At 35.0% G+C, this 13184-nt stretch overlaps 1 protein-coding gene and 1 long non-coding RNA gene across 2 annotated transcripts; one reads left to right on the top strand and one right to left on the bottom strand.

The window, feature by feature from the left end:
* Window positions 1–1425: 1425 nt before the first annotated feature.
* Window positions 1426–11728, top strand: LOC115709607 (transcriptional activator DEMETER). Its single transcript, XM_030637743.2, has 20 exons — window positions 1426–1611; window positions 1883–2479; window positions 3417–5048; window positions 5144–5548; window positions 5996–6086; window positions 6176–7391; window positions 7506–7585; window positions 7736–7820; window positions 7893–7984; window positions 8065–8133; window positions 8252–8288; window positions 8375–8457; window positions 8839–9306; window positions 9606–9642; window positions 9731–9794; window positions 9944–10083; window positions 10200–10265; window positions 10360–10474; window positions 10564–10602; window positions 11244–11728. Exons 2-20 carry the CDS (start codon window positions 2014–2016, stop codon window positions 11357–11359), a joined length of 5301 nt encoding a protein of 1766 aa, XP_030493603.2. The 5' UTR covers window positions 1426–1611; window positions 1883–2013; the 3' UTR covers window positions 11360–11728.
* LOC133035625 (uncharacterized) lies at window positions 11248–11992 on the bottom strand. Its single transcript, XR_009686773.1, has 2 exons — window positions 11855–11992; window positions 11248–11725 (listed from the first exon to the last, which is right to left on the bottom strand). It is a non-coding gene; the product is annotated as an uncharacterized LOC133035625 (long non-coding RNA).
* Window positions 11993–13184: the final 1192 nt, after the last annotated feature.

Below are 13184 nucleotides of genomic sequence, written 5' to 3'. Positions count from 1 at the left end.
TTATATAAAATTTGTCTGTTAGTTATTTTTTATATTTTAGTGTTGTTTTATGTCTTGTTCAATAAATAGATGTTACTTTTAAAGTTAACTAACAATTAACTTCCCCTACAATTTGAATCGAGATCCACGTAAGAATTTAATATTATAATATATTTTCGTAAAACACGACTCTCGTTTCATATTCACGAAGACAGTTAAAAAAAATAATAATAATAATAAAATAATATTATAAAGTGTCAATAATTATTATCACTGAAAATTTCATCACCAATAAAAGCAAAAAAAAAGTAAAGTATAACCATAAATTGGCGCCACCGTTGGCACCTAATCCAATTAAACACCTTCAACTTCAATCAACCTTCCATTTTGGATAAGTGAGCGTATACAAAGAGCTCACTAACGCCGTGTACGACGGCTCCGTCATCTAAGCAACAAATTCGAATTTATTAAAAAAGAAAAGCTTTTGTTTGGTTTTTGGATCCAACAACCCTCTCGAACGCATCGCCAACTCTAACGGCAAAGAAACGTAGGACGTTTATATAGGGTTTAGGTTTTGGGAGCAACTCACGTGCCAAGTGTCAAGACAGAAGCGCCACGTAAGCATGCATAAATCCATGAAACATTATCAGTTGGGTTGGTCACGCGTATGACTTCTTTGCTAACACCGCTTCACAACACTACTACTTCTGTGGGTACTGTTATTACCAAATTGGCCAAACCTCGTTTTACACTTTTGCCCTTCTTTTTCACACAAATAACTTTCTTTTTATTATTATTATTATTATAAAATTGTTAAAAAATATTATTGGTTCTTATAATTTTTTCTTGTGTCTTACTATTATAAGTAGTGTAATTAAAAAACGTGTCTCATATAATTTTAGATTATAATTATACTCTTATTATTAGGCCAATTATATTTTGAAGTTTTTTTATTTTTATACTTTAAAATAATTTTTTTTACATTTTATCAAATTTTATATAAAAACTCTTATTGCAACTAGCGCCGCAACCTAAATTTCAACAAAAAATCGTATAGAAACTTTTATTCCAACTAGCGCTGTAACTATTTTAGAAACCCAAACTGTAAATTTAAAAAAAAATAGTATATAAAATAATTTCCTTTATATTTTTATCTTTAAATTTTAATATATATATAAAAAAAAAAAACTTATGTCTATAAATTATTAAGATTGTTAAATTTATTTTTTAATAAAGAAAGTGATGAAAGTTGAAAGTTGAATTTAGTACGTACAAAAATATAATTTATTATATAAACAATCACATAAATTAAATGAAACAAAACAAAAAAGAGAAACTTATAATGATTAGTACATGTCAAAATTCACTTCAAACATTTTAATTAGCCTATTATTATTGTTGTCGGAATATTTATAAAATAAAATGAATAATTTTTTTATTTATTATTAAGTTGTTGACTGAGTAAATGAGTCATTTCTCATCAGTTTATTCAGAGAGCTTAGATTAATGATGATGATGATGACTGTGTTTGTTTTCGTTTTGGGTTTCTTCTAATTTTCTCACTTTTCTGTGAGAAAATAAATATCTTCTGAATAGATAGATCTCCAGCTCCGGCATTCCATAGTTTCACCGGTAAATCTCCCAAAATAATTTTACTCTGTAAATTATTATTAAGTGGCATTATTTGAGGGAATCTCTGGTTTTCTGTTCTGCCATTTTTCTTTTTTCTTTTTACAGTCATAAGATCAGTGAGTAATAGCCTATATGATATGTAGCTCTGTATGTATTTTCCGATGAGAAATAGTTACATTTTTAATTTTAAAATTAAGCTTTAAATTTGTATTTTTTGGAATTGGATGAATCTGGTTCTCAGTTTTCCTTTAACTTATTTTGTTTTATTTAGTTTTTTGTGTTCAGAACGAATCTTGGTCGGAAAAGTCGGAAAAGCTGCCCTCCGACGAAGCTTACACGCCGGAAAAGAGCTGGATAGCAAGGGTAAAGAGGTAATTTTTGAGATTCAAAAGAAGTTGAGGAATGGATGATGTTAACAGTGAAGTTCAGAGCAAAAGTAAGTCACTGAATCATGTTTCTTGGATTCCGGTGACCCCTGCAAAGCCAAATTTGGTTGGAGAAAAGCCGATCCATGGCCATGGATCTATTATACCAGATTGTATCACAGAAAAGAGCAACTTCAACAATTTGGAATCTGATGATAACATTTTGGGGCGGTTACCGAAAGCCCATTTTGATGAAGAAGCTGCAAATCATAGACAAATTCCTTTCCTAGAGCTCATGAGGAAAGCAGAGTCCGGAAAAATGGAGTTCCGTGCTCCGGCGCAGCCAAAGAAGAGTGATGGTGCAGCTGGGAGCAATTCTGTTCTTAATTTTGAAAAGAAACAGCTCCTCCGGTACAATTTGGGGGGCTCCGGCGACAGCTCTTCTGCGACGTGGCAACCGGGAGACTATGAGATCAGTTTTGGAGGTTGGAGATGCCCCCAAGGTATGTGGAGCTGACCAAACATGTTTTAGTGTGTCTGCACTTCTTTTCTTCTCTTTTGTTTTCGAGTAATGATATGTGCACTAAAATATATAGTTACGTACTTCACTTTTTCATATGGTACCCACTCTTTAAAAGAAAAGGTGAAAGTATTGTCGTATCTATAATATTTTAGTACACATACTTTTTTATATATATACAAAAAAAAACAAAAAGTAGTGTTATATTACGAGTAGTGCTCATATCACTACTCGTAATATTTGCACGTTTCGTTACTGTAATATAATATTTTGTAGTGCATATATCATTACAATATATTATTGAGGGTAGTGTAAATGTAACTACACTTAATACAAACGAACTACTGGGATTAGAATAGGGAAGGAGATTAAGTGATGATAACATAAAGATATGACTGCGAGCAGAACAAATGTATGTTAGAAGACAGTAAAATACTGAAAAGGAAAGAGCATAGGATGGCCAATTACAGACCAGATATTTCATCTGTTGCTTAATATTATCACAATTCACAATTCATTAGCTTGTGAAGTATCTGACTTTTTTGTTCAAGCTTTGCAAATCATATTACTTGAAGACATGATTTACTATTTATTAGAGAAAACACCATACTCTTACAAGAACTATAAGGATAGTGTGAATTCAGATTAGTTGCAGCAGCTAAGTAAGATGAATAACTAGTGTAAGAAAAGTGGCAGAGCAGTAGTATTGACAGGTGATATTGTTATGATCATTAGAATAAATCATAGGATCACCCATCACAGAATCATGTAGGACATTTCATCTTAACTTATTAGTTTTTGAAGCATTTGATGTTTTTTCTATATTTGCAAATCATATTATTTTATAGGGGACACAAATTCTGTAGCTGGTAAATATTTCAATGAACACTGATGAGAAATGAAATTGAAAAAACTTGCAGACAATTCTCTAGTGCAGCAGCTGCGGCGTACTTATTATGATCTTAATTTGACACCTGGATTTGATACTTCACCGGGCAAGGGCGTACACAATTTTGTACCTGCAACACCAGATAAGCCCTTCAAAGTATATAGTAAAAGGGATTCTAGAATGCAGAAGTTGTATGTAGGTGATGTACAAGATGAGGACAGAGTGAAGCTGATGAATAAAAATACTACTGAGATGGTGGATGTCAATGAATTAAGTAGTCTTCAAGAAAGCACAAGACCTGCTAGTGATTTTTCAGCAGCTGCTGATTCCACAGCACTTCAGGCGAATCAAAATACCAATAAGGGAGACATTGAGGAAGTCGACACGAATAAAACGCCACAGCAAAAACCAAAAAGGAGAAGGCACAGGCCCAAGGTGGTCAAAGAAGGCAAACCGAAAACTCCAAAGCCGGTAACCCCAAAGCCTGCTGATTCCAGTAAAACCCCAACAGGGAAGAGAAAATATGTCAGAAAGAATAAAGTAGAAAAGGTATCGCAAACTCCACCAGAACTAGCCGGATCCAAAATGGAAATCCCTGCCAAGAAGTCATGCAGAAAGCCTTTGAATTTTGAAGAGATGGAACCAATAACTGATGATGCCGGATGTACTGACAATGTGTGTTCAGAGACACAGGTACATCATAACATCAACAGAAGTGAGATATCAAAATCAACCATTAAAGTATGTCATGAAATTGAGGTGAAGATGGTAGGAAAAACACAAGCAGGCACTGTCCGTGAAAACTGTTCTGCACATCATATGGAGGAAGGTTACCTGTCAAAGAATGGAACAGAAACTGTAAGAACATCAGTTCCTGTTTTGAGAAACTCTGCTTTGGTGAAAATGAAGGTTCATATTCAAGAGGATTATAAAGATGTTCACATGGCTGCCAACGTTCAACGTGAAAACTCTGCACAATTTCTGTTGGAGAGGGAAACTCTTCCATATCCAATGAGTCCAGATGGTTCTGACTGCAGCAGTAGTGTAAATCTGGCAAAAGGAAATGAACAAGCTAAAAAATCTAAGAGGGACCAACATTGCGCTGTCAAACAAGCTAATACCAACATTAGTAATATGTATGGTGGTCACTATAATAATTTAGAGACGTATTTGATACCTTGGCCACATAGCAAACGAAAGAGAACTGAGAAGGTGCAAGGGCATGATAATACAGCAGCAAAAGACTGTAGGGAAATCATAACTTTATACCCTCAGAATAATAATACCATACAAAATCCGTATGGATCAAAAGCCAAAAACTCGATGAGCGCTCATTGTAATCCTAATAAGCTTCTGAAAAACCTGCATACTGATGCTGAATGCATGATCATGGCTTTTAGTCCGAAGGAGACACCGACAAAGAAAAGATCTCGAAATGTTAAAAGAACTCGCAATTTGTCTTCATTAATTATGGCAGGGCACAACATGGGGAAAACTTGTTCCACTAACACGAAAGTGGTGTACCAAAATGAGAAGAGAATTGAGAACTTCAACAGAACTAACGCCTGCATGAATGCTCTGATTGCGCAGACAAAAACAACACTTGCAAGAAAGAGACGAACAACAAAGAGAAATTTGCAACGATGTTATGCTAAGTTATCAGGTACTTGAACCGAAAGCCCAATCTTAAGGCTATATATTACATTTTTTCATACTCAATTTGCAGATAGTGATATTCGTTCTTCACACTTGTTGCAGGTTCTGCTCGTGATGTACTGTGGACAGAGATGCTTGATTTAATTGACAAGCAACTGAAATGCTTAGACATCAATAAGGAAAATCCCTTACTTGAATTTCAAGAGAGAAATGCAATTGTTCCTTTCCATACAAGATACCAAGAACACAATGCACTAGTTCTATATAGGAGAGATGGCACTGTTGTACCCTTTAGGGGTTCATTTGATCTTCCAAAGAAAAATCGTCCTCGGGCTAAAGTAGACTTAGATGAAGAAACTAATAAAGTATGGAAACTTCTGTTGGAAAATATAAACAGTGAAGGTGTTGATGGAACAGATGAAGATAAGGCAAAATGGTGGGAAGAAGAGCGCACAGTTTTCCGTGGACGAGCAGACTCATTTATTGCAAGAATGCATCTGGTGCAAGGTACGAAAGTTTCTAACTAGTCACTATGCATATCAGAAAGATTGGGAAGGTAGTTTTGTGAACAAAAAAGACTGCAACTCTTCAAGATATCATGGGTTATGGTAGTCAAGTTACTAGAAATGGCCACTGCATATGACACAATGAATCCTTCAGTTCTCCCTATATCCCAATCCAAATGAACAATAGTAATAGAAACTAATGAATAAGTAAAAGAACTATTCCATGAAATGAGAAAATGCTGTTAAATTTTTCTCTAATAAAACTAAGTCCAACCAAATAAAAATTAAATGGAATGACATGTACACCCTGATCCTAGATTGGTGAATACTCCAGGGCAATAGACTTACACAGCTCAAGAGACTAGTGAATTTTCAGCATAGTAGTATCGTATTGTTTACTTAGTTGTATTACCTACAAAAGTATGATGTTATAGCACAACTTATGCAGGAGATAGACGATTCTCTCGGTGGAAGGGGTCAGTTCTAGATTCAGTTGTTGGTGTCTTTCTTACTCAAAATGTTTCAGATCATTTATCAAGGTAAATACAGTTTCAAAAACTTTTATTAGACAACTGGATAATAGACATTGAGTGGAAATTCTCTGACCAATCCCTTCATGGTGTTATAGCTCTGCTTTCATGGCGCTCGCTGCACATTTTCCTCTTAAATCAGAGAATCATGACACAGTATGCTCAGTATCAAATGAACCACAAGTGTGCTTAGCTGAAGACACTTCAAACCAACCAATTTGTGGCTGGCCTTCACTGGCTCCTCGTGATGCAGAACCTGATGAAATAGCAAGTGTTGACAAAAACGTAAGTGAAGATAGCAATACTACACAATATGAGAAGGAGCACGATGAGAAAGCAACTAGTCTAATTTCTTTGCAGCCCACCTTAGATTCTTTATCACGAACTCAAGAGAAATCAGGATCATGCTCAGAGAGCAACTCAGATGCAGAGATTCTACCAAGCAAAACTGTGCATGAAAATTTGGAAGACTCCATTTCATCATTGAAAGCTCGACAAAAGGATGATTCTTCCATGCTACATGAAGTTTACCATGAAAATCAGGAGATTGTCACTAACAAGCTCAACAGTATTTGTGACAAGTCTAAATCTGCAGAGCATAGCGATAAAAGACAAATTATAGACAAAGGTAGTCCCACATGTTACCCTGTCAATAATCTCTACTTGCAGGAAACCACTAATACAGGATCAACGTTGATTGAGTGCTTCGAAAAATCCCTAGCGACGGAACCTGCAGAAATTTCTTGGAACAAAACTGAAAACAGTGCAAGTGATCAGAGTACACTGACAGTGGAATCTGCAACTCAAGTCACTATTCATAAAAAGGTGACAGTCAGTCCCCAAGAAGCAACAAGGCCGATTGAATCAGATAACATCATTCAGATCAACAAAAATGTACTTGTTGAATCTCAAAGCAGCACAGTTGGAAACCTTAAAGTTGTTGAAGCATGGAGTTCAGAAAAAAGCAGTATAATACAACAAAATTTGACAATCCACTCTGAAGAAACCCAAGAAGTTTTGAAACAGACAGCAGAAGTAGATTTGAACGAGTGTTGTCATTCATTACCTAAAGAGTGCAGTGAGCTGGATGCTGCTACGTCAAAGCCAAAGAATAAGAAATCTGGAAAGGAGAACACAGAATATCAGGACTGGGACAAACTAAGGAAGCAAGCAGAAGCCAATGGAAGAAGAAAAAAAACAACAGATACAATGGACTCCTTGGATTGGGAAGCTGTAAGATGTGCAGATGTTGGTGAAATTTCTCACACAATTAGAGAACGGGGGATGAACAACAAGCTGGCAGAGCGAATCAAGGTACTAGTATAACATTCAATATGTTTTAACAGTGGAGGTAATGTAGCTCTAGAAGATAGCACATATTTATGAAACCCTTTAAAGTCCCTACTTCTCACCGGGAAGTTCACGCAGGACTTCCTTAACCGGCTGGTAAAAGAACACGGAAGTACTGACCTTGAGTGGCTGAGAGACGTTCCACCTGACCAAGCAAAGTAAGAAAAGAACCCAATTCACAATTTAGCAACATGAATTAGTTTAAAACTATTTCCCTTGCACGTTATCACTTTTCCATAGCTGTTTGCTGGCTTACTGTGTATCCAGTTGTGTTATATGCTTTAGATTCATTTAACTTGAACTTGTAGGGAGTATCTGCTAAGCATAAGGGGATTGGGGCTGAAAAGCGTCGAGTGTGTGAGACTTTTGACACTTCACCATCTTGCTTTCCCGGTAAGTTCACATTATAAGCATTATTACAAGACGGGTGAAATACATATTTACAATTTATTGAATCTTTGGTAGGTGGACACAAATGTTGGACGTATAGCCGTACGATTAGGATGGGTACCTCTTCAGCCACTGCCTGAGTCACTACAGCTGCATCTTCTTGAACTGTTAGCACTCTAAGCCCCCTTTCTATTCATGCAAACTATAAGCACTTAAACCATGACAATATTATTCTGTTGTCTCACAGGTACCCAGTGTTGGAATCAATTCAAAAATATCTCTGGCCTCGACTGTGCAAGCTTGACCAAAGAACACTGTAAGAGAAAATGACTTCTAAGTTTGCAAACTAACAGACATGCTAACATAACATAAATAAGAGAAAAGTATAAGCTGATCGACTGAACTTGACTGAGCCATCCCATTTTTGTTAACAGCTATGAGTTGCATTACCAGATGATAACATTTGGAAAGGTATACTTCGTTTGTATTTTTAAGATTGAAAATAATGTTTGAGGTCACAAGCTCCTTGTAACTGAAATTCTATTTTTTTGGTGCAGGTCTTTTGCACCAAAAGCAAACCAAATTGCAATGCATGTCCAATGAGAGGAGAATGTAGACACTTTGCGAGTGCATTTGCTAGGTTTGTATACATTTCCTCCAACTCCAAACATCTGTGATGAAATACATTTGACACATGTAGCTCCAGTAAAGCATTATCATGTAGAAACAAGAAACCCCTTTAATATGTTCATCCTGAAAAATAGATGGAAAATCAAAAATAAGATAAATCGAAGTTGTTCAAAGGATGTCAACATAGAAAAGTAAATCAAGAGTAAACTGACATATAGTGTGTTTTATCCTCACAAATAATTAACCAAATAACTATGGCGCAACTTGTCTGCCTGGGCTAGAGGAGAAAATGTTGTTATTTATAGTTTGATTTGTCCTAATGGTGTAGTTATTGCAGATATGTAGTGTGATTTTATCATCTCAAATTTATTAACAAAAACTTTAAATGCAGTGCGCGACTTGCCCTGCCAGGGCCAGAAGAGAAAAGTGTAGTTATTGCAACCGAAAAAAGAAAGGAAGACATAAATTTTACTGTTAATGAGAGAACACCCTTACCCCTTCCTCATGCCAACAAACAATCAGAATACTACCACTTAATGGAAGTAAATGATCAGTCAGAAGCAAAAGCTGGGATCAATTGTTGTGAACCCATCATTGAGGAACCAGCAACACCAGAGCCTGAAAGCCCAACAATATTAGAAGATATTGAGGATGCTTTCTGTGAAGATCCTGACGAAATTCCAATGATCAAGCTTAATATTGAACAGTTCACTCAGAATGTACAGAACTATATGCAACAAAATATGGAACTTCAAGATGGTGAAATGTCCCGGGCCTTAGTTTCTCTAGGTCCAGAAGCTGCTTCTATTCCTATGCCCAAGCTGAAGAATGTGAGCCGACTGCGAACAGAACATCAAGTGTAAGTTGGCACAAAACACCTACCAAAAAGAAAACTACACACTTAGTATTTAAATATAGATTTTCTAAATCAAATATAACAAGAGGATATGTTAATTCATACTACTTACCAATATAACATAGAAAAAAAGTTCAAGGCCAGTGGTCCTGAGCTAATTAGTGATTATTAGATTTCAGTGAACACGATTTATGTTACAATTCAGATGGTTACATATGTACCTTCAATATAGTATTGGAACATTTTTATTATATGCCCCAAATTGTAGTGATTCATTCAAATATTTCTTCAACGTGATGCAGTTATGAACTTCCAGATTCGCACCCTCTTCTGGAAAAGGTAAGTTCCGCGTCTACATATTGACAAAGAACATATTATCTGGATTATCAAGATTTGATCTCTAACGGATTTTTGCATTGTATAACAGTTACAGTTGGAGAAGAGAGAACCTGATGATCCGAGCCCGTACCTTTTGGCCATATGGACACCAGGTACAACAATAACTTCTTATAAATCTATTTTGGATGGTTCAAGTCTGTCTTGCAGATTTATAGGATTCATATACATCTATATAAGCAGATACACATTAGATTTCCAAATTTTGCATTCTCGAATCAATTCAGTTTATAATCGATTTCAGGTGAAACTGCAAACACTATTGAACCACCCGAGAGGAGGTGTTGCTCCCAAGGATATGGCAGCTTGTGCAATGAGAAGGAGTGTTTCTCGTGCAACAGCATGCGTGAAGCGAACTCCCAAACAGTTCGAGGAACCATTTTGGTAAGAATACACTTGGCAAATCGGTTACAATGCCAGTGTGTAGTTAAACAATAGTAATAATGATAATAGTGATTTGAAAATGAAATTAAGCAATGCCTAAATATGTCAATGAACAGATACCATGCAGGACGGCAATGAGAGGAAGCTTCCCACTTAACGGGACCTACTTTCAGGTTAATGAGGTGAGAATTGCACCAAGCTAGACATATAACTCTCTAATTGAGGCTTATGGTAATAGTTGTCTAATATTAGCCTCTTATTATCCATCCCATGCAGTTATTTGCAGATAATGATTCAAGTGTCGACCCAATTGATGTTCCAAGAGAATGGATATGGAATCTACAAAGGCGCACTGTGTACTTTGGAACCTCCATACCAACTATATTTAAAGGTAAATATAGTAACCTATAATGGTATAGAAACTTTTATGGATAACCAGAGGAAAACTAATGGTGCTAACATAAATATTTATACCACCAGGGTTGACAACTCAAGGCATTCAACAGTGCTTTTGGAGAGGTAAACCTTTTAATCTCTTTTCCTAATTGCATGACATCCTAGACGTTTTAATTGATATTACATATTACTTTTTAGCATCTATGAACAAACAAAACATAGAACCATTGGCTTTTATCTTTATTACTCGTATGCATGTAGACATTCTCAAACATTTTTTCCCACGATTGGAAAAAATAGACTCTGTTAGCTTTTCAAAGTATTTTTTAAGCCCAGAGAAGTTTTTTTTTTCCTTAAATAAAAATTAAATTTCTTCTAATAAGTGTGAATAATTCACTAAATTTAGTTTAGTTTTTCTTAGAAAATTCGTTGGAAAAATATCTAAAATAAAAGACACCAGTTAGTGTCTTACTGTTTGACATATTCAAAAGTTTATTCTCACTGACATATTGAAAAATATAGAACCTGATGACAGTTGTTTATAAATCACACTTAAATACCACATTTCGGTTAGCTTAATCAAAATTATAGAAGCACATACATCATACTTCCCCACTTTTTGCTTAAGTCAAAGTCAACAGTGTCTTGTAGCTAGACCTATTATTTCTTCTTGTTATTGTTCTGTTTTCTGGTTAAGAAAAAAAGAATCATGGTTCATGGCATACATTTTGTTTTACTCTAAACGCTACTAACCTTGACTGCAGGATATGTTTGTGTGAGAGGATTTGACCGAACAACACGAGCACCACGGCCTCTATTAGCCAGACTTCACTTCCCAGCCAGCAAGGTGAAAAGAACAAGAGATGAAAAAAATGAGTAGTGGTGGTGTAGAAAAGGGAGAATTCAGGGTGATGATGTCCAGCAAAACCAGAATTTTACCATGTAGTATAAATAGCATAAATTCCAACCTAGATTATTTAACAAACAACTCTAAACTGGTTCTTTAGATAGTATCAATATATATATATATATATATATATATATATAGATTACATATATATATTTATATAATCCCCAAAGAATGAACAAGCAACCTAGTTGAGCTGTGCTGAATGCTCCCATGATTGAGGAAGGGAACAACTATGTTGCCATGTAGCTTAGTACGTGTACATGATTACTTAGTCTCAGAGAGAGCTTTTTTGCTCCAATCCAAAGTTTGACTATATGACACGACCAATGCGCTTTCCTACCTCCTCAGGAAAAGAAACACAATACTAAAAAAAAATCTTCATTTGAATTATATGATTAAGAAAATAATTAGTTTCAAATATATAAAAAATAAAAATAGGAAATCATTCCCAAACTTCTTTCTTACCGAAATTACTTTGGAGGGGGAAGAAATAAATCATCAAAATTGGCTTCTTCTTTCCCTCATTCCCTGGTGTGCTCAATGCCTTTTTCTTGGCAACTTTTCTTTCTAAAATCCTTGCAAAAAGTTCAAGAGGAGGCAACTTTTCCCAAATATATGAAAAGCATTTGCAAATTATAAGAAGGGAAAGTATTGGTTAAGAATTTGTTGTGGACTAAAATTGTTAACAATTTATCTTCATTTTATTATAAATAAGAGTTTTAAATATAAAATTAGGGAGTTAATACAATAGCTATTGTATTTTAGGTATAATGATTTATAACCGTTGATTTAATTAAATTTAAATTAACTCTTGAAAATTATAACATAATTAATAATTTTTTATTTATAATTAATTTTAAATATTAATAATTAGATTTAACTAACAATACTCCAATTCATGGATTTTCTAGAGAATAACTCTCAATTTTCATGAGAGGCGGCACCGCCCTTAATTCATATAGGTGGAGTTTTAGTGTCTCACAACTCTTTAGATATTTCTTAAGCTTAAGCTCCATTAAAAACCCTTTCAGTTTTAACCTTCTAATTTTTACCACATGTACTCATCCATAGATGAAACAATTTAAGTATTATATTCATTCTATTGACTTGTTATTACTTATTGAACTTAAGACTAAATTTTTACTAGTGCTAAGTTAGGTTACCATCAATGAGTAAAACACTAAGAGAGTTTTGGTCCCATCCCTCAAAATTTATGCTTTAATCTTGTATGGAGATTAAGCGATTTGCTAGCCTCACACTTTTGATTCCAAGCGAATCATGCTTGCCAAATATACTGTCCACCTTTAAGGTGACCATGTTAGGAATATTTTATTAGGATTTAGATTTACTAGCAAGTATGTTGAATTAACACCCTAAATATAAATTCTCTAAAACAATAAAATTAAACACATAAGAGTTTAAGAAAACCTTACATTGATTGTAGTGAAATATAATGACTCCTTTCGTTCAGATCTCTAGTCCTTGATTCCTTTCTGTAGCAAAGCATTATCAAGATCTGAACCTGGATCTCTTTCTCTCCTTCGGGTTTGGTTACCATCGTCTTACTCACTATGATTGAGTACTTAACTTGCTATGTGTGGGCATGACACTCTTTCACTATGGGTTCGAATATGGTGAAGAACAATGAAGGAGGCTAAAATCACTATGGAAGGAACTCTCTCATTTACTAGTTGTCTGACAGAGAAAACTAGGTTTGATTTGGTGGAAGGCATCAAGTGGATGAGTGAGAGCATCATGTTCCTTTTATAGTGTTTCAACTAGGGCTTAGGGCTGA

This window comes from Cannabis sativa, chromosome 3, assembly GCF_029168945.1.
Source record: "Cannabis sativa cultivar Pink pepper isolate KNU-18-1 chromosome 3, ASM2916894v1, whole genome shotgun sequence".
NCBI classification, from domain to species: domain Eukaryota; kingdom Viridiplantae; phylum Streptophyta; class Magnoliopsida; order Rosales; family Cannabaceae; genus Cannabis; species Cannabis sativa.
The sequence above is the reverse complement of the archived record's forward strand: the minus strand, read 5'-3'. Positions and strand labels throughout refer to the sequence as shown.

What these genes read in the sequence shown, in the direction of transcription:
- LOC115709607 (XM_030637743.2), top strand. Translation starts at nt 2,014, where the DNA reads ATGGATGATGTTAACAGTGAAGTTCAGAGCAAAAGTAAGTCACTGAAT. An exon ending in GTTTCAGATCATTTATCAAG is followed by an intron (nt 6,087 to 6,175) that starts GTAAATACAGTT and finishes ATGGTGTTATAG; the next exon opens with CTCTGCTTTCATGGCGCTCG. An exon ending in CATACCAACTATATTTAAAG is followed by an intron (nt 10,475 to 10,563) that starts GTAAATATAGTA and finishes TTATACCACCAG; the next exon opens with GGTTGACAACTCAAGGCATT.